A 21,780-nucleotide genomic window follows, 5' to 3' on the forward strand; every position below is an offset into this window, starting at 1 on the left:
TTCCATACCAATAAGAGACTCAAAGACCAATACAAATATATGATTTTTGAGATTACAATTTTGTTTTTACATATATTAGTAAATAAAAGTGGATTAACTTTGAATCCTAAGAGACATCTACAATAAGCATGTCAAGATATTTGAAATATACATTTTTATTACAGCTCTTCACAAGTGAAGTAAAACAAAATAAAAATGAAAATCCAAGACTAGAAAACCTGACCTTAAAATCAGTGATACAGATGAAGGTAGGATTAGTCTTACTGTTACAGTTAGGCTGTTTAGAGAACATTATGTTGCTAAATGTTGCAGTAAAATTAAGTTTTCAATTTGTGATTTTGGTCCAGGCAAGGGTGAAGGTAAGAACCAACAGTAAACCTAGGCCTTTGTTAAGGTTAGCGATAAATGAATTGGGTGGAGATATTTATGGGACTAGCTTGATATTCTGGTGTTGGCTAGAGTTGGGGTTCAGGCTGTCATTTTGCCTTAAAATTCAGAGGATACCAACTGATACACTACAATGGGTTTTTGAAAAGTATTTCCCTTGCTATGCAGTATCAAAGTCCAGCATACAAATTATGATTGTTTAATAGATTACTTTATTAATTAGCCTACTTTATTATTTGTATGAAATGATTTGGATGTTAAAGAAAAAAAAAACATTGAAACATAGAAACATTCCAATATTTTAGTGTTAGATTCATTACTTTTTATACTTGAATTAAATTAAGATTTTAAGGTGTACAGGTAACATATGTAATACAATAAATCATTGCTTATTTCTGCCAGGAATAGGTTTAATTTAATGAGATAATACATAGATGGTGGTGGTAGTAGTAGTAGCAGTAGTCACTATTATTATTAATATACATTTTTTTCTCGTGTGATCTTTCAAAAATTCAGTGGCACACCTGTTCAACCTTTAGGTTGTTTCTGGGTAATTGTATGACTTCTTAATTTCAAACCTAACACCAAATTCAGACTGTAAGCTTTTGCTCTTTATTTTACCACCTTTATCTCACAGTCTGAATCTTCCTAGTACTAACTCTAAACCTTAACCTGGTCCATTAACTATCTGAACCCAATTCCGATTGTATCATCTAATGATACACTTGGTAGGAGCATTTTCTAAGATTGGTGAACTGAAGCTCTTTTAGTGCATGAAATAATACTGCATTACACAAATCAAGAGCAGCACCAGAGCTGTCACACTACGCAAGAACAAACGCTTATTGTAAATGGTTATTTGAAAGCCATATGTATTTTTTTTTTTTTAATTAAATTTCACTCAGTCAAGCCAACCCCTTTTTAATGAGATTATAAAACTGAATCTCCTGAGAAGGTCCAGTAACCAGACTGCTGGGCCATAAAATATGACTCGAGTAAACAGATTTACTTCACTAGGTTTGGCTCCTTTGTTGTGTATTGTAAGTCATTACAAATGCTTGTTTAATGTTTATAGTTAACAGCAAGGGCAGTAGTTTGGAGTCGTGGTCAGGTGGGGGACACTGCTGCTGTGCCCTTGAGCAAGGTACTGTAGCGAGACTGCTCCAGTAAAAACCCAGCTGTATAAATGGGTAATTGTATATAAAAATAATGTGATAAGTTGCCCTGGGTGAGGGTGTCTGCACAGAAATATAATGATAACATGGCTTATACTTGTCTAAACTTGTCTAAATAGCAATAGGTATATCCAAAAAATATTTTTTTAAGAATATAATGCTCTATAAATGTTCATTCCGCAGATCAGATAATTTTTCAGTGAAGGCATTTATACAAATACAAAGTACTCACTATGCAATCGGATATACAAAGCAATGGATATAGGAATACAGTAGCATGTGACCTTGAATTGCTAAGTAGTCCTGTGTGTCGCCTTGTCCTCCGTGTGCAGCAGACACCTCAGACTTCAATAGGTCTCTGCACTTGTCTGCCACGACCCGGGCAGTTAGAACTATATTGAACAATGTGTTATAGATCAAGCTCATCTGTATTTAGGTGGAAGTGCATTAACATTGAACCATCATGCTCACCTTAGACAGGGTTTCTCAAACTTTAACTTGTTATTATTTTGGTTGTTGCTGTTGTAAAATTGACAATGTTTACACTGCATATAAAATACATTTCTGCATTCAAGAAATCAACAAACAAAACAAAAAAGGCAAATGTCAGGTGCTGGTTGAACCTGACCTAAGGTACGCTGCAATTTATGGCATTGTAATGCAAATGATCATGTAGGTCTAATGTCGCTGCAGCAGTCAAAACGCTAAGAAAGAGAAATGCCATGGAAAAGGAGTGCTTTTGGCAGCACTGTGTCATTAGCACAGGAATGCATATGTAAATAGCAAAATCGACGAATCCAGTCAAAGGGTTCATAATTGCTATAACACTAAAAGGGCACCATTCCTCTCTGAAGCGTATACCCTTTACAAATGCTTTATGGCATGGGAGACAGATGTATATACGCACTTCAGCCTGTGCTGCTGTAATAACAGCGATCTCCAAAACCCTGGTTCTCGATCACTGTTGGACTCGTTCAGGTCTCTGGGGAGAACAATCTACTTTCATCCATTATTAAATATTTTCTTCAAGAAAAAAAAAAAATCCTCCTCGAAGCTCCTGACTATATTAACGACTGACTGTATATGTGTCACTCAAGGTTTGTATGAATGTTTGACTAATCTGAGAGCATGAAAAAAAATTGAAAAAATAATTTTAGTCCATGATGAAAAATGCTCCCTTTCAGTGTATAACATGATAAGAAACCAAAGTGTGTCTGGGTGTAAACATGCCTGGGCCAGAATTACTAGAACATCACATTCTCATGTTGAATAGAACAAACTGTGACAGAAACACCAACGTTAGGATATGTAAATAAGTTTACAGAGCAAACTCTACAAATTAGTCTTCCATAATTACTGATTTAAAATGTGAACTGCAGGAATTAACACGCAGCTCTTTCTTTTGAACAGTTGCTGTGAGAGTTCTCCATTGCAGCCTATTTTTGGAATAAATCCAAATACCACTGATTACCCCCTTTTCAAGTTATTAAGGGCTGTTTTAATTTCCAACTGCAGCTTCACACAACAATGGGAAAGGAATGACAAAACGTCAACCTGGGGCCGGTTTTTGTGTGCGGCGCAGTTTTATTCTATCACTCTGACAGCAGTATATTTCATTTCTTGGGAATGCTTGATAATTATACCTCACAGCATTTAGGAGCTTTCTTCTTGAGTTATAGGCCTACTGAGATAAGACCAGAGTTCAAGTCTTTGTTTTCAAATGGTACGGGCAAAGGAGTTTTCAGTTAATAAACGTTTTTTGGAACATTTATTAGTATCACTCTGAGCAGTAAAATTAAAATGAGCAGTTACGATCACAAGGGTAGTGAGAAAAGTGATTCAAATGGTTACAGCAAAATAAATAATTTCACTGCTCTCCCCAACACCAGCCAAAGAAAGAAAGAAAGAAATACATACATAAGAAATAACATCCACAATCACTCATTTGTTTTTATATCATGTTTCATTCGCTTCCTTTTGCCAGGTATTTCGGAACTCACTTCTGAGGCTGACAGATGTAAAAATACACATCTCTGTATAAAAACTCCCCGGGAACACCTCTTGTAAAGCACAGAGACTGTGGCGTCATTCTCGCCCTCACTACATCTGGTAACCATGCATCACTGAAGGGCAGAATTCATGTGTAATAACAGTTGGTCTCCAAGATAAGCTCCAGCTCTATGAGCCACTTAAGCTCACGGAGGATTTTAACAGCCTTAACTAGACAATATTAGAAGTGATATACAATGTTATGAAATTTTGATGACATCTAAATTCTTTCAAGTGCTCGGATGATATGCAGCATGTCAATGGCTGCTTCAGTGAAGACCAGCATTGTTAGCACACTAGACACATCAGTGAAGACTCAAAGCAGCTATGTTATGTTCATGTGTGACACAACAGAGGTGTGTGCAGTGCAGAGGGGCTACACTTCACATGCTTGATTCAATGCATTCACAGTGTTGTGTCCACGCACACGCAGAGAACAGACAAAGAAAGATACACAGATAGATGCATAGAGAGAGACTACAGATATATTTTTTAGATGGTCAAGAATGTATCCCTGGCTTGAATTTTTCAGTACATTTCCATATCAACAAGAATACGGACGTGGCTTTAGTGTAAGGGGTTAAGATGAGTCCGATTTATTGATGACAAATGACAACTTAGGATTGGATGTCCCCATCTAGCACAGGCCCCAGGAAAAAAGAAAAAAGAAAAACAAAACGCAACAAAACTATTTTTATGATTTTTTTTTTTTTTTTCGAGAAAATATAGACCGGGCTAGGTCATATTTTCGTTAGACAAGCCCATCATAAGGGAGAAAGCCTGGCTCATTAAGCCCAGCGCGAGGAAGGTGATCCGACCCTAACGAGCTGTCAGAAGTGTGCCATGATGGAACGCCCAGTAAACACATTGTCACCGAGACAGGTATTGATTTATCAGTCCCTGTCGCTGCTGCCTCCTTGTTCTCTATGTCAGCATCTTACCACAGCCACTCGTCAATTCAAAGAAGACATATGAATTATAGCTAATCAATACATCCCCCTGTAGTCTAAATGAGAAAATAGATTTTCTTCAGTTTTTTTTTTTCATACAGAGGAAAAAAATATATAAATAATATAAATAAATAAAATGCCATCTGACATCCTGGATTTCGAAATTGCTTTGAGAGGGTGGCTGAGGTTGTTTTTTGGGATGGGGTTGTAAATTGCAGAGACAGACGGCACTAGTAAAAACAGGAGTAATTTATAGTGGTGTCTGGATGAAGCAGCGGTAGATTTGGCGGAGGGCTATGCCATAAAAATAGAAACAGTAAGGATGTCAGGTGTAAGTGCAGGGAACTAGAAAGTTGGAACCAGATGACTTTGTAATGTTATTCTTATGGGAAGAGTGTTTTTCTTTTATTTTAATTATGTATAAAAAACTAATACAAAAGCTTGTTTAATAAATGATTAAACTAGGATTGTTGAGAAATTAAGATGGAAATTGCTTCACTTGGAAACTTTTATTTTCCTGCAGTTGAGAGAGAAATATTCAGCAACACACACTTTTTGAAGAAATACAAAGAGGAAATGAACAGCTTAGATAAAAAGTGTTTTACAGAAACAGCTTCAAACAACATCAGGGGCCTTATTATTCAAGCATTTTGTAATAAAATGCAATTTAAATCAATTTCCCTGAAAAGAAAATCATGTCTTTTAATATCACAATCTACAAAACTTTCATTTTAAGAACCCCTCTGAGATTTGAAATCCACTCTGTGTGCAGATAGATTTTCCATATTAAGTTTCCTTCTGCCTCCACAAAATATCAGACACAATGTTCTAGGCTAAAAAGTACCAGATAAATAATATCCTATCTTTCAAATATAATATGCTTTAGGGCACTACATATTTTATCAAATATGTGTCAACAGGAGAGTGACATCCTAGAAGACAGTTATTGTATCAGGCAAGAACTTTTGCATCTTATTGTTTCCTGTCTTCAATACAGCATCACTCCACCTAAATGAAAATACTTCTGAGTACCAATCCCCCTGGTTCAGAAGAAAAGAGACGGGGCTGTTGGAGTGTTGTCTTATGGGAGTGTACATTGATAAGAGGTTCACTCTTTCAGAAGAAACAAAAAACAAACCTGGAACCACCTGAGGCATCACATTAATGGTTACTGCTTGACATACACTCAACTAAAGGATTATTAGGAACACCATACTAATACTGTGTTTGACCCCCTTTCGCCTTCAGAACTGCCTTAATTCTACGTGGCATTGATTCAACAAGGTGCTGAAAGCATTCTTTAGAAATGTTGATATTGATAGGATAGCATCTTGCAGTTGATGGAGATTTGTGGGATGCACATCCAGGGTACGAAGCTCCCGTTCCACCACATCCCAAAGATGCTCTATTGGGTTGAGATCTGGTGACTGCGGGGGCCAGTTTAGTACAGTGAACTCATTGTCATGTTCAAGAAACCAATTTGAAATGATTCGACCTTTGTGACATGGTGCATTATCCTGCTGGAAGTAGCCATCAGAGGATGGGTACATGGTGGTCATAAAGGGATGGACATGGTCAGAAACAATGCTCAGGTAGGCCGTGGCATTTAAACGATGCCCAATTGGCACTAAGGGGCCTAAAGTGTGCCAAGAAAACATCCCCCACACCATTACACCACCACCACCAGCCTGCACAGTGGTAACAAGGCATGATGGATCCATGTTCTCATTCTGTTTACGCCAAATTCTGACTCTACCATCTGAATGTCTCAACAGAAATCGAGACTCGTCAGACCAGGCAACATTTTTCCAGTCTTCAACTGTCCAATTTTGGTGAGCTTGTGCAAATTGTAGCCTCTTTTTCCTATTTGTAGTGGAGATGAGTGGTACCCGGTGGGGTCTTCTGCTGTTGTAGCCCATCCGCCTCAAGGTTGTACGTGTTGTGGCTTCACAAATGCTTTGCTGCATACCTCGGTTGTAACGAGTGGTTATTTCAGTCAAAGTTGCTCTTCTATCAGCTTGAATCAGTCGGCCCATTCTCCTCTGACCTCTAGCATCAACAAGGCATTTTCGCCCACAGGACTGCCGCATACTGGATGTTTTTCCCTTTTCACACCATTCTTTGTAAACCCTAGAAATGGTTGTGCGTGAAAATCCCAGTAACTGAGCAGATTGTGAAATACTCAGACCGGCCCGTCTGGCACCAACAACCATGCCACGCTCAAAATTGCTTAAATCACCTTTCTTTCCCATTCAGACATTCAGTTTGGAGTTCAGGAGATTGTCTTGACCAGGACCACACCCCTAAATGTATTGAAGCAACTGCCATGTGATTGGTTGGTTAGATAATTGCATTAATGAGAAATTGAACAGGTGTTCCTAATAATCCTTTAGGTGAGTGTATATGGCTCTGGTTAATGGACAAAATATATAAATGAAATAAAACAGCCACAGGAGACATACTATCATGCTACCTTGGAGACTGAAAAATACTATTTTCTCCACTGGGTGTAAACTGCCTTGATTTAGAAAACCACCCTGGAACCTACACTCTTGAGGATTGAGTGATATGGATTATCATCGCATTCACTGGAGGTTGATGCATCAGGCTATGCTTTCACAGCTATGGCTCTGGTTTGGAAATAATCCTTCTTCTTAAATCTCTTGCCTGACAAAATGCATCGTTAGAGACTTGGTACATGATGGGGAGTCATAGGTTTTGAGGTGCGAATCTGAACAGGGTTATATAAACCTGTAAAGCTTGAGTGAGACAGCATAACAATAGCAGTCTATCAATGACATATGTTCTCTACCATCACATTAATCAACACTGCTCTGTAGTGGTGCAAGGCTGGGTGTTGCTGATATTGGATACGAAATCATGAGTGGAACCAAATCTGCACCCCCAAGAGGCTGAGAAGCAAAACTGTGTGGGTTTGACTGGCCTCGTCATCCTCCTGTGACGTCGAGGGGTAGGAATCCCCCAAGAGACACAGGTGGGATGTGATGGCTGAGGTTGAGCTCAGATTAACAGCTCAGCAACATCTGCTTATTAGATTTTCAGAGAGGAATCTGGCTGGGTAGGGAGATCAGAGAAAACTCATCTGCCTTCAGCCTTGCAAGTGTCGGTTGCAGCACTGAATTCAGACTTCAAGGAAAATAGACCAAGAATACATTGTCTGTGTGGGTTTGAAGGTGAGTTTGATATCTGTGCTCACATAGCTTAAAACTGGGTCGTTTGTAGAAAAATGACAGCAGTTTCTGCTGTAGTCTGGCAACAACATGGCTATACAGCACTAATGTACATTGATAACAATTGGCCTTGGGCTACTATGGTTCTTATCTCTATGAGTTTGGGATTTTTGGGGGGAAGAAGACTGGATACAGAATCAAATCAAGGGTGAGAACACATACTGGAATGGGAAATAAAAAAAACACAAGAACCCAGATGTCTTGTCACAGACACCCAGGAGGTTGCGGCTATAGGGAAGTCTTCAGGCTCATGAAAGAAAGAGATTACATTTCTCCCATAGATTGCTAACAGTTATTTTTATCTCATTATTTGTTCACACTTAATGAAGGTGACAAAATGCTGGCCTGCAAATTGACTAAAATTCTGATTGTGTAAACTGGAATACATTATTGCTCTGGAAGTTAGGTTTTCCTCCCTCCAGATAATGAGAACAAAGCAAGAAAAATAGATTATGCAGGCTCCACATACTAAAATCACACTGCCAAATAAATATTAAAGCCTACTGCAATTTATTTATGTATTTTTAATTACATACACATTTCAGACAGCTGCTGCTTTGGTTCATAACAAGGCCATTAAACAAGGTTCTCGGCTAACTGTATAAGATAAGATTGGAACAAATGGTGACGTGTAAATTGTGAATTTGTAAAATGTATTGTGCCTTGAATTACACTGTATTATTGCACTTGGTATTGAGCTTATATTTTGTAAGGGCACCTGATAAGGAATAAATAATAATAATAATAATTTATGAAGGAAACAGTCATACAAATTTCAATGAAAACTATTAAAAATGGTAAAGTAGCTTTGCCTGATCATACATATGAAAATGTATACGGGTACTGTGGGAAGACTAAAAGCATGCAGGGATAAGTGAGAGGTCTTCATTGTATAGAGACAGAGAGAAAAGCCACTGCAATCAGATGCCTGTTGCTGTGTAGCTTTTTTTCCAAAGCGCAGTCATGGCACTGCATTAAAGAACACAAAACTGTCAGAGTAATGGCAGGTCCCAGTGTGGAGATGTGTGTGACATGCATGACCGTAAAGTGCTCTGGGAATGCACACTGAAGGGAAAAAAATGAAAAACTTTGAGCTGACGTTGAGAAACCTAATAGACATACTAAGAATGGGCTTAAAAAATGTACTCATGACTTTGACTTCTAGTATTGGTAAAGTGTCTCTCTCTCTATCACACAAAGTGCCCCGGAATGGGGTTTTATAGTGCAGTCACATAGTCTGATTAAAGAACGAGCCACCCATCGCCTCACTTGAGCAGGCACCAGCATCTGTTGATCTCAGAGCACAGCCTGTCACATCACGTTTCTATTTAGATATTTTCTTTATCAAGGTAAGGCCGCCTGGGAGGAATAAACAATATTATATATATATATATATATATATATATGGATACTTAATAGCAGGATAGACTACATCAACGATTTGCATATATATGTAATAATAACCTGGAAATGTATGAACCACTAAGTTGCTTTGTACTTTTTTCTTTTTGTACAGAAAGTATAAATATGTAATGTCCCAGTATTTACCAATAGATTAACAGCTTAGCAATTGGTATGATATTAACTATGCCATAAGTTTAATTTATTCCATTTTTTTTTTCTGGAAACAGACCAGAAAAGTATTTATCCTTGAAGAATCACTGCATATTCCCCCTGCAGTCAAGGCACTGGGGGTGTTATAGTCACTGCTTCAAGGAAAACTGTAAGCAAAACCAACAATACATTTTCCACCAGCTGTGCTGCCGCTGGCCTTTCTATATGCTTCTTTAGCTTGGGATGATGCATTGGCATCAGGCCAGGAGATAATAGAGGAGTAACATTGGATTTCTAAGAATCCACTCAGAGCTGGTCTCAGTGCTTTCCTGATTCATGGCACACCTAAGGAAAGGATTTCACCACAGCTCACCAGCTGGACTTGCTGGGATGGGTTTGTTCTCCATGTAGCTAAGTTTGCATCTATAGAGAAATGCGTAACACTGTAGAATAATGGTCTGCATATACATATGTTATTAACAATTTGTAAATGTTTAATATATGATTAATATATCATTTATAAAGCATTAATAATACATTATAAATTAGTTATAGCTCAATAATAGCAACACATTGACTGTCCACAAAGTTGAACAGGTAGTTAAACAGTGTCTCTCTTATAAACCATTAATAATCCAAAAGTGTAAAATAATTTTTTAGAAATGTGTCAAAGCAGTAGTGAAGAGGGACACTTTTTAGCTACCTGTTCAACTTCGTGGCCATTCCATGTATTGCTATAATTGAGTTATAACTAATCATTAACAACACATTAATAAGTCTACATATAATTGCAGTCCACAGACTGTGGTAACACCTTACATCTGGCGTCCCCAGCCATGGTCCTGGACAATCCTAATCCACCCTGTGGTCACCTTAAATAACCAGTTTCTAAAGACAGGGAACACGTGTGAGTTATTGATGAATTAAATAAGTCACTTGTTCGATTGGGTGAACTCTGGTCCTTGAGATGGCTTTCAGCTGTCTGTTCCAAATTATATCTACATTACTAAACACCTACATAAACACCAGCTGAGTTCAGAGGGATTAAATGTTTTTAAAGCCTTTACACATTGATGATTCAAGGGAAATCTGTAAAAGCTTCTGGCTTGGGGCTCTCTAAGAAAATGCATAAAGTACCAAATTCAAACACCCTTATTACAGCAATACCACAAATACCTTTTGTTGTTCCTGTTAGAGGCAGACATAATAAAAGTTAAAAACATACTAATAATGAACACACAGAATTCAATCTTATAGCACTTTGTTGAGTTGGACGGATAAATTAAATCATGATCACATTTTTATAGCCAACAACCAGACGTGGCCTTCAAGAGCAATCAATCAATATTATGACAAAGAGGGCTAAGCAATACTTACATGCGAATTGTAGAAGAGCATCCCTGCTGATAATGGTGCCGAAACTGTTGGCTGTCAGGCACTGGTACCTCCCAAAATCCTTTGCTTCACTGGGATTGGTAATAATCAAGCTGCCATCTATGATGCTGTAACGGTAATCAGTGCTGACATCTATTTCTGTTCCATTGAACAGCCATCTAGAAATGCAACAACAGAAACCATGTATGTATGTGTCCACCCAGTGTGACCAAAAACCATAGGACAGTAAGGAAATATCCACGGGTTAATGTATACATGGATGGATCTGGTGTTTATATCCTGTAGATCCAAGCTTAACCCATACAGTGCTGCCCCTCTTACTAACACTGTCCACTAAATAGTAATTGAGAACATTTCACAATTCCTTTTTTTGTTTTGATATTTATTTATTTATTTATTAGCAGATTTTGGTAGGCCTGGGGTCTTCTGGCTCTAGCTCTCAGACAGTGTTTCAGAAATTCATGTTGACTTTCACTTCTGAATAACATCTTTCACAGTTGACATGGGTATGCCTGAAGTACAAACGTTGCCACCATAATGCATAACTGATACTCATTCAGCTCTATTTTGGTTATATGTGAAATGATTTGGTGTGACATAATGACATGCAAAGTCACACCTGTAAGAGGGTGTGGGGTTCCCTCTGGCTTCACAGTTCAGTGTCACTTTCTTCTCATCAGAGTCCAGGGCAAATATAGCATCATCCGGCTCCTGGAGAAATTCAGGCCCAAATTCCATACTTTCTAAAGAATGAAAAGCCAAAAAAACAATTATGAATACCAATCAGCATCAAACCAAAAAATAACCTCATAATGAATGCACCATCATGGACAATTATTAGAGTGCTATTTGAATTATTATTATTATTATTATTATTATTATTATTATTATTATTATTATTATTATTATTGTTGTTGTTGTTGTTACTATACATTATTGTCCATATCTGACTTTTTATAATAGTAGAAAACAGGTTCTAATTGATAATTCTATGAGATTGCATGCGTTTAATACATTTAAGCTGTTGCTTCTCTCTGTAATGAACAAATTGTTTGGACTTGTTGGAGCTATTCTAATATTCTGAATGTGTAAATGTGCAGGATGAGAGCCCCATCTGCCATGGATACAGCATACCAGGGCATCTGCATTTCAAATTCTCCCTGACTGTTCACATCAGCAATGTCATTCGTTCCACCGCAGCCATGTTTTAGCCCGCAAGCCATGTTATCTGGCATTTCACTACAGAGTCAGTGTGAATCAGTCCAATTAGTATTGTAATGAGGCCGTCCTCTTTGCTGATTCTCAAACTGTAGATGCAGTAAAGTAAACCTGATTATTATAATTTGTATTTCTTGGCAGACGCCCTTATCCAGGGCGACTTACAATATAAGTCACCCTGAAATATAATATATTGAGGGTTAATGCTTTCTAGAAAGAAGGGGGGGGGCAATACAAGAATAAATACAGACTTGAATTGGCAATACTGAGACTTTCCACTTTTATCTCTAATATTTAGGTACATTTATGAATTTGAAAGACAAGAAAAATGCGTACGTGCTCTAGTGGGGTGGGTCATGTGTTCAATTGCACTTATTAATGTGTGGTTATATCCGTACATATTCCTGGAATTACCTAAAGCTAGAACGTGTATTTTAGAAAGTAGTTCCTGCTAATTGTGCCAAGATAATCAGTCTCTGAAGGAAACTGCAAATTATGTGGCATGCATGTAGCTCCACAGGGGTCTGGTGGAAGGATCCAAGACGTTTTAATATGTGGCAAGAGCAATACAGTCAAGTCTGTAGTAGATATGCACCATTTATGGCTTACAAATATGTCTTACATGTTTACGTTTATAGGAAGATGTACTGTGTCTGGTTTAAGATCAACAACAATGAAACTACAGCGAACGTGAAGTGTTACAATTTACACAAAACGTGAAAGACAAAAAGCAGATTAAAAACACTATAATAGCTAAATTAGGCATCTTGATGCTTTATAACAACTGCATTCTGTTATGGGTGCAAAATAATAAACACTGCAATAAGTCAAGTGAGAGTTTGCAAACCCTGAAGTAAAGCGTAATGGTTCCTGATTTTGAATTGTAAAACAGTATGCCGGAATTGCTGCTCTCATAATAAAGAGACACATTTGCTTTCTTGCTTATATTTCTATTCCCTTGACCTCAAAAGCCTCAGCTCCATTTACATTTAAAATTGAAGAAAGAGACAGATGCACTTACTATAACTCCAGCAGGCGCTGTGCTCCCTGGGGTATGCAAAGGATGCACTGTAAATTGCCCTCTGTCTATTTCAGACTTTTTGAGAGTAACAAAACTTAGAAATCTACAATAGCATTCTTTTATTTATAGTGTTCTGCATCCATAATTAATTGCATGTAAAGCCCTGCTTTCTCACCTCTTTCCTTTCTGTTCGGTAAAGCTGTCATAGCAATTCCACTTGTACTACAGTGTGTGCATATAGGAACCACAGTCTTTCAGTGCAAAGGAGCATGTACAGGACAGACACTGTGCCTCCAGGCATCTTGTCAGGGTGCAGCAGAAGTACGAATAAGGCTGGTGGGTGTTACAGGTGTGTAAGTGAGGTAAGTAGATGGATAACCTTTATGCAGAAGCTGAAGGACATTTATATCCATTCCTAAATGTATTATTAGTTCTTGGTTTCGTGGTGTTAATTGGCGAGGTTTCACTAGTCCAACATTGATGGAACAGAACCAGGCGATGGCATGGCTTGAAAGGGTCACAGTATCGCTGCCTGTAACGGAGCAATGCAGAAATCTGCCGAATTGTCAATGAAACCTCAGGCCTCCACCTTCTGAAATTAAAGAACTTTCCTCTACACAAATACTCCCACATATCCATATGCTTACTAGCGTGCTTCCTTCTCCCTGGTGGTTACAGTTACAATCCCCTTCCTTTCTATGTGAATAATTTACACTCTTTATGTCATTTTGGAGTTTCTTTCAAGTACGAATGGAACACATCTAAGCCCAGGGTTTCCTCCAGACAGCGATGTGCAACGCTTTGCTTTCGGGATGTGCGTTAATGGGCTGTATCGCCATCAGAAAAAACTAAACATTTAAAAAAACAAAAGTAGTTTATGAATGTATGTAATACTTTAAATAGATTGTGTATGTTTGATTATTTGCATATATACTGCTGTGTTGCAAGTCTTTTTTTTAGGTTGTCCCAAGTCTACTGTCAATTTTATTGCTTCAGAGGAGTGCTTAGATACATCTACAACACAAGCCTCCCTAGGAAGCATTGTGTTACCCTCAGTATTTTTCCACACTTATAACGGCCTATATCGTAGTACAGAAGAAGGGGAAGTACGAGCAGGCACAATTCAGAGGTCTACGTCTTTCTGATACCGATCAAATTAATCACACCAAGCATTTTCAAATGTAAATTAGTTGTTTGTTCAGTGGCAATCAAGGTAGCAATAAAAACGATTAAAGCCCATCATCATGTTCAGAAGAATAAATAAAGACTGGATAAAAAAAAAAAAGCTTGGCAACTAGCAAATGAAAATTCATATCACTGAAAACTGTTCTGAAAGCATTCTTTGTCAATGGCATGAAAAAAATTCAATCTGCTATTATAGCAGCAATAAAAAAATACTTTTAAATCCGAAATCCTTCCTCACCTCAGGGAGAATAACAGTAATAATAAAGCACACCGGTTACTGATGAAGCCAGCGTTATTCTTCACCATTTAAAAATGACCCGATGACAAGAAAGGCCTTGCTACCTCTGGCTGTGCACACTCTTGTAATCTCAGCAGCTTCTTGTCAGCAAAATACGGCTCCACAGGGAAATAAAATGCTTTGTAGTATTATACATAAATCACAAGTTAAGAGCAAAAAGGAATAAGAATAATCTCGTCTCCCTGCTTCCTAAATCACTCAAAATACAGCAAAGCAAGTTGTGTGTAGTTATATCATATCCAGCATTTGAAGAACTGCTTTCATCCAGAAGGTTAACTGAGTCGTGTTTAAAAAGACGATGATTAAGACAAATATAATATAACAAAATAAAATAACAAATCTCCTAGGCTGTTTATTGAATTTAGAGGCAAAATTTTTATGAAGGTCTCCCACATAACTATGAGCTTATTGAAAAGCATATCCATGTTTTTATTGGAAAGGAAGTGATAACAAGGGGATGGTTCTTCACTGTGCAACGATTAATTCCTCTTTTTATTCTGGGGTTTTACTGAAAGAAGTGATGGAATTCAGAATTATAGACCACACACTGTAAGTCAAGTATATTTTATGAAGCACCCTGCAGTCAAAGCATTTGCTAAAGTAAATTAGGCTTGAGATCGGAAAGTGCAATAAACATTGTGAAACCACAACCATAACACAACCCCAACCCGAGAGGGATGATGAGACACCCCCCAAAGGACTGGATTTTCTGGTCTTTTTTGCACTACCTGGAGGGGAGGCAACCATTATGCCTTGGCCTTAAACCGTGAACCCTTAGAGATTTACTCTGTCCTGTAAGTCTGATATCCCGTAGGAGATTTAGTTTTCTCTCCTCTGTGCCTACTAGTTTATTTTACCGTTTATATTACTAACACAAGCAAGTGTGATTTCAGTGTGTACAGCACTCTGTGGCAACTCTGCAAAGGCCAAACAAAGATGGGTTTGATAGTAAAAAAACTAAAATTCACTGGGGAAAGAATGCAGGTGTTGTGCCAAAGGCTTCACCTTTCTGCCCTATCCCTACCAGGGTGGAAGGGCCCCCCGATTGACTAATGCGTTGACAGGCAAATTGCTCTTAACTTTATTTCACACAACCACACTCCGATATGTATCTAGGTTAGGTTTTACACCCAGGTGGATCCCAATTCAGACCTGCTCCATCACTGTGACACGGATATGTGTGTTTTACATTAGCATGTGTCACTAGAGACCAAAAGGACACTGAGGGGTTGTCACTTATTAAGGAATTATTTTTTAAAGTTTGTTCTTTCTATTTTTTCTTTAGTTTGCCATGTTGTTAAGGGGTCTGTTTGACTGGCATAAGCTCAGCTGGCTCTATCTGAGCGTTAGGGAGAAAGCAGCATGGAATCACCAACCCTGCAATACGATAATTGAAACAACAGAGCAGGGAGGCAAAAACCAGCATGCCTTGCAGCCTCAGTCAGAACCATTTAGCATATGAACTGGCTGTCTGTCCTTAGGGATGTTAAGCTGGCAGCCTATATATACATATACATGTTGAAAGAAGAATTCAATAAATACATAATTTATCACATTGATTCCAGATACAATGCACTGGTTCACTTTAAGCTGCTTAGGATAAGGTTCTCACCTAAATTAAATATTTTGTATTATTATTATCATCATCATAATAATTATTACAATAATAATATATTAATAGGAAGAGGGACCCAGAGAGTGGTTTAAGACCACGTATAAACACATTTATAACCCATACCAATACATTTTAGAAAGCTACGGCACATTTATAACTACAATTTAATTCTCTCTCTCCTTTGAATTGTACTATAATGGCTTTCATAATGGGCATGGTATTTTTACGATATTAAACAAAACAGTCCCTATCTACTGCCTTGGAATATTCGCAATAATCAGAACACCCCATGGTTAAATCTGCTGTTTTCAATATGGAGTGCTGTAGCCCAGTGATTTTCAGTAAAGACATCAAAAGCTGAAGAAAAAAAAGAAAATAAATAAATGCTCTTTGGAGCTGTCAGTTCAGATGGAGCCTGTTCTTTATATGTACTATATTACGGTTGTAAATTCCAAGGCACACTCTGCATTATCAGCATGTGGCATTGGTTTATATTTTAAGATTTTTATAGTTTAATAATGTCACTTTAATAATTTATCTGACGGTAACACTGCAATTTGCCAGGCTTACTGAAGGAACTGAATCAGCAGCTACCTGCCCTGTGGCCACTGGACATTTCATATTCTCTGGCTAGCGATGAATGCCTGTATTAAACCTTGTTAAGAACAATTCTACAGAAAATTAGGACTCCACCAAGTCATTTCTTTTATCTAAAATGCTTTTGTCACATTCTCCATATCCACAATGCACTTCACTAGTACCAGTACAATCAAAGGAAATGGAAGCAAAGGACAAGTTACACAATATTTACATTCAATTCAACAAATTGGATTCTGTGGACCCATCTTGAAAGGAGTATTGCTAGTTAGCCTCCCAGATACTAGCTGGGTGGACTGGAGTAAGGTGGACTTAACTAATTATCCCTAATGAGAACCAGCATTAGGCTACCATGTCACTTTAACTCCCAATGCTCAGCATTTTTTAAAGACAAATCCCTTCTTTCTTGCTCTTATCAAGATATGAACAGTTATTGCACTAATTTCATCAGTATTTGTGATGAATGTTTCTTTGAAATGTTTGACTTCAACTGCTGCCAATATGACCTGCCAAACGGAGGGTCTAGTGCTTGGTAGTGATAATGAATTTTGAGTAGAATACAACAGACTTTATGAAAGATACATATCACTGAACAGTACATTGGGATTGCAGCAAACACGTTTATAGTCTTTCTTTACACCTACTGGAATGTAACGTCATACAACAACTATACAACACCAATTTTGCATTACAATCTTTAAACAACCAAAGACAATATATTATGTTTTCCCCAGAATGATCTGTGCAATTATACACAGATTGTATGTTCAAAATGTAAATACAATAAAGCAAGGGTACACAGTCGCTACTCTGTGAGCCTTGGCCATAACTTTCCTTGAAAACAAAAATAAAAAAATATTTCATGTGCAACAATGTTTCTGGCAGGACATCAAGGTTGCACAGACTTCAATGAGAAAGGTTCACAGCAACATGCATTTTTACTAGAGGGATAACTAAAAAGAGTGAAGAAAAAAATCACTGGGATTTATTGTTACAGGGCACAAGAACACACTCCACTCCACTCTGCTATAATGGCCCCCTGTACTCAAGCAGCAAAATAACTGGGAAAAAAAAATCAATTTTCGTCATGAATTATGCAGGCTATTCAAATGGATGCTATATTACATGGATTTACATTTCTGTTGCTTGCAAATATATACTAGGCAGGGGAGAGCAACAATCTCTAATATATATATATATATATATATATATATATATATATATATCAAATGAACTGTGTAGCAGTGGAAACATTCTTTAGTTAATTGTACAGAGGTATACATTTTTCTATACACTTGAAGATTCTGTAATTTAAATCTCTGCTATATAGCTATAATTGTATTTGGATTTACATGTTCAGTTGACCCTAGCAAATTACTTTATTGAGCGCCACCCATTTAAAATTGAAATACATTTTATTTGTGGGTGGCATAATATCATGGGGGATATTTCTTGCTTTGAATCCCAAAAGAGTGAATCTTCTTGCCTGGGATGACCAGTTTACATTTGAACTTTTATCTCCAGCTGTATAAAGACATGTCTGAGATTGGTTGGCCCAGTTGAAAGACAATTGTAATCTGTGATGTCCAGATTACAGCAGCTTGACAGTATGCCCTGCCTGCATAAATCCGACAGAAGGACAGGGTTGGGATAGTAATGGGACACTGAAATCAACTGCTGTTACAAGGTTTTCTGCAATGGCACCATTGAACGTCTTTGAAACGGGGCCTTCCAGCAGGAGATCTACAAGTTAATCAGTGCAGATCAGTCCTTTAAATGTGCAAATCAACACTGTCGTGAGTAACTAAGCTTTCGCTTTGGACACATGCAGCTTTAACAGCACTTAAAGACTCCTTTCCCCAGAGGTCATACAATACCATCTAAGCCAGATTCTTAAATGACTACCACTGGTTTCACATTTCATCTCGTCATTCAGAAAGCACATTAATGCTGGTAGGGGACCAGCTCTGACAAACACTGGCCATTCTATGATATGATTTATTAATAAGAGTAGTAGTCATTTTCTGCTTCCCTGCTGGGCTGGGAAAATGAGTCTCCTTTCTTCCGTCAAACATATCCATTAAAACTCTTGTTCTTGTATTGACAAGAGCCAGGGGATTGAACAATGAAGATAAAAACCTATGCTGTCTGTCTATCTAAAGATATATATATATATATATATATATATATATATATATATATATATCTTTGTTAATTTAAGCAAATAATTAGATACATAATAATAATTCTCCAAAGCCTTGTTTTACAATGTAACAAAACATTCCAGCCTTTTCCAATTTAAAAGGTTGCCAAAGCTATACGCAATCCCACAATCATGCTCACCTCATTAAGAAGAGGTTGGAGTGTAATGCCTCTATTAGAGACACTCATGAGCTAGTGAGAGGAAGTGAGACTTGAGTGTGCATAAAGTCCTGATTCAATAATATCAATAGCCCAACTAAAGCAAATAGTCCTAGTGTGGTCGATGAGAGTGAATCAGTAGTGAAGGCAACAAATATGATAACGTAGCAAGAAGCTTTTATAAATGTGCTGCACCCAAATATTAAACCAGAATCCATAACTGTGTTGTTCTGCTCCCTGTGGTACTAGGAAATTCCCTCATCTATTGATCACAGTGTCAGAGACTATTTTGAGGAGCACAAAAGACACTTTATCACAGTCTAATAGCTTTGCTGGATTCTTGATCTCATTTAAGCTGAAGCCCTATATAATTAAGGTAACAGACATCTCTAAAGAATTTGACCCCAGGGTGCATCGCTGAACACTTTGGCTATCGATTAAGTGAAGAGGTTAATGAAATCTTTGTTACCATTCATTTCCATGATGTAAGCAATTCACAAACTAAATATTTATATGTATATATATATATATATATATATATATATATATATATATATATATACACTCACCTAAAGGATTATTAGGAACACCTGTTCAATTTCTCATTAATGCAATTTTCTAATCAACCAATCACATGGCAGTTGCTTCAATGCATTTAGGGGTGTGGTCCTGGTCAAGACAATCTCCTGAACTCCAAACTGAATGTCTGAATGGGAAAGAAAGGTGATTTAAGCAATTTTGAGTGTGGCATGGTTGTTGGTGCCAGACGGGCCGGTCTGAGTATTTCACAATCTGCTCAGTTACTAGGATTTTCACGCACAACCATTTCTAGGGTTGACAAAGAATGGTGTGAAAAGGGAAAAACATCCAGTATGCGGCAGTCCTGTGGGCGAAAATGCCTTGTTGATGCTAGAGGTCAGAGGAGAATGGGCCGACTGATTCAAGCTGATAGAAGAGCAACTTTGACTGAAATAACCACTCGTTACAACCGAGGTATGCAGCAAAGCATTTGTGAAGCCACAACACGTACAACCTTGAGGCGGATGGGCTACAACAGCAGAAGACCCCACCGGGTACCACTCATCTCCACTACAAATAGGAAAAAGAGGCTACAATTTGCACAAGCTCACCAAAATTGGACAGTTGAAGACTGGAAAAATGTTGCCTGGTCTGACGAGTCTCGATTTCTGTTGAGACATTCAGATGGTAGAGTCAGAATTTGGCGTAAACAGAATGAGAACATGGATCCATCATGCCTTGTTACCACTGTGCAGGCTGGTGGTGGTGGTGTAATGGTGTGGGGGATGTTTTCTTGGCACACTTTAGGCCCCTTAGTGCCAATTGGGCATCGTTTAAATGCCACGGCCTACCTGAGCATTGTTTCTGACCATGTCCATCCCTTTATGACCACCATGTACCCATCCTCTGATGGCTACTTCCAGCAGGATAATGCACCATGTCACAAAGGTCGAATCATTTCAAATTGGTTTCTTGAACATGACAATGAGTTCACTGTACTAAACTGGCCCCCACAGTCACCAGATCTCAACCCAATAGAGCATCTTTGGGATGTGGTGGAACGGGAGCTTCGTGCCCTGGATGTGCATCCCACTAATCTCCATCAACTGCAAGATGCTATCCTATCAATATGGGCCAACATTTCTAAAGAATGCTTTCAGCACCTTGTTGAATCAATGCCACGTAGAATTAAGGCAGTTCTGAAGGCGAAAGGGGGTCAAACACAGTATTAGTATGGTGTTCCTAATAATCCTTTAGGTGAGTGTATATATGCACACACATACTTGCACAGGTCTCAATTAATGCACCATTTTAAAACAGCTATCATTGTTCACAAAGAGACAGTACAGTTCCTGCTAGTGTCAAGAAGGCTCTGAATGTAATTACAGATGCAGTAATCTGAAAAGTGAGGCATAGAGTAGAGTGTTTTCTTTTGTTTGTTTTAAGGAATGTGTTTTGCGATTTGTTGGGCTGCAGAAATTGATGATTCTTGCAAATGAGGTTGAGGTGTACAACAAAGTGTCTCAAAGTTGGAAAAAGAAACCCAACAACGTATTAAATAAATATGGAAATACATACATACAGGTCTAAATACTTCAATACTATATGTAAAGTAAAACAACTCTTACCATCTTTTCTGAAGCTCGCAGCTGAGTTGACTATACTGCGAGATGACAGTTGCTGGCTGGAGAAGTACGGCCATTCGTGCGATGAAGAGGACCCGGATGAGGACTGACCGTAGCGGGGCCTGATCTTAGAACTGAGCAGGGACGAGGATGAGCTCTCCGGCTTAATTCTGAGGAGAGCAGCGTACGAAGCCGGCCGTCCAGCAATGGCTTTGGAAAACTCTAAGAACACAAAATAAAGACGATGTTGTTGTTGTTTTCCCCAAAAGGACACAATTTGTCTTTAAAAGAAAAGCCCTTTACATACACTACCGGTCAAAAGTTTTAGAACACCCCCATTTTTCCAGTTTGTATTGAAATGTAAGCAGTTCAAGTCCAGTGAATAACCTGAAATGGTACAAAGGCAAGCGGTAAACTGCCAGAGGTTAAAAAAAAAAAGTTTAGGTTACCAAAAACTGAAAAATAATGTACATTCCATGCTGTGTTACTACACCCTCTTAAGCATTATTTGGCAGTGTTAAGCACAGCTCCTGTGCATAGAAGTTACACTGTGTTCTTACAATTGAAAGCTTATTCTCTT

The 21,780-nt window shown here is 38.1% G+C and overlaps 1 protein-coding gene across 1 annotated transcript in view; it reads right to left on the reverse strand.

The window, feature by feature from the left end:
- cntn5 (contactin 5) overlaps positions 1-21,330 on the reverse strand; it is a 90,911-nt gene extending 69,581 nt beyond the window's left edge. Inside the window, exons 1-3 of the mRNA XM_066699414.1 lie at positions 21,204-21,330; positions 11,381-11,504; positions 10,744-10,919 (exon numbers count right to left, since the gene is read on the reverse strand). Of these exons, the coding sequence (XP_066555511.1) occupies positions 10,744-10,919; positions 11,381-11,499 (295 nt within the window). The 5' untranslated portion in view covers positions 11,500-11,504; positions 21,204-21,330. The remainder of the gene's footprint in view (positions 1-10,743; positions 10,920-11,380; positions 11,505-21,203) is intronic.
- Positions 21,331-21,780: the final 450 nt, after the last annotated feature.

This window comes from Amia ocellicauda, chromosome 3 (genome assembly GCF_036373705.1).
Source record: "Amia ocellicauda isolate fAmiCal2 chromosome 3, fAmiCal2.hap1, whole genome shotgun sequence".
Classification (NCBI taxonomy): Eukaryota; Metazoa; Chordata; class Actinopteri; order Amiiformes; family Amiidae; genus Amia; species Amia ocellicauda.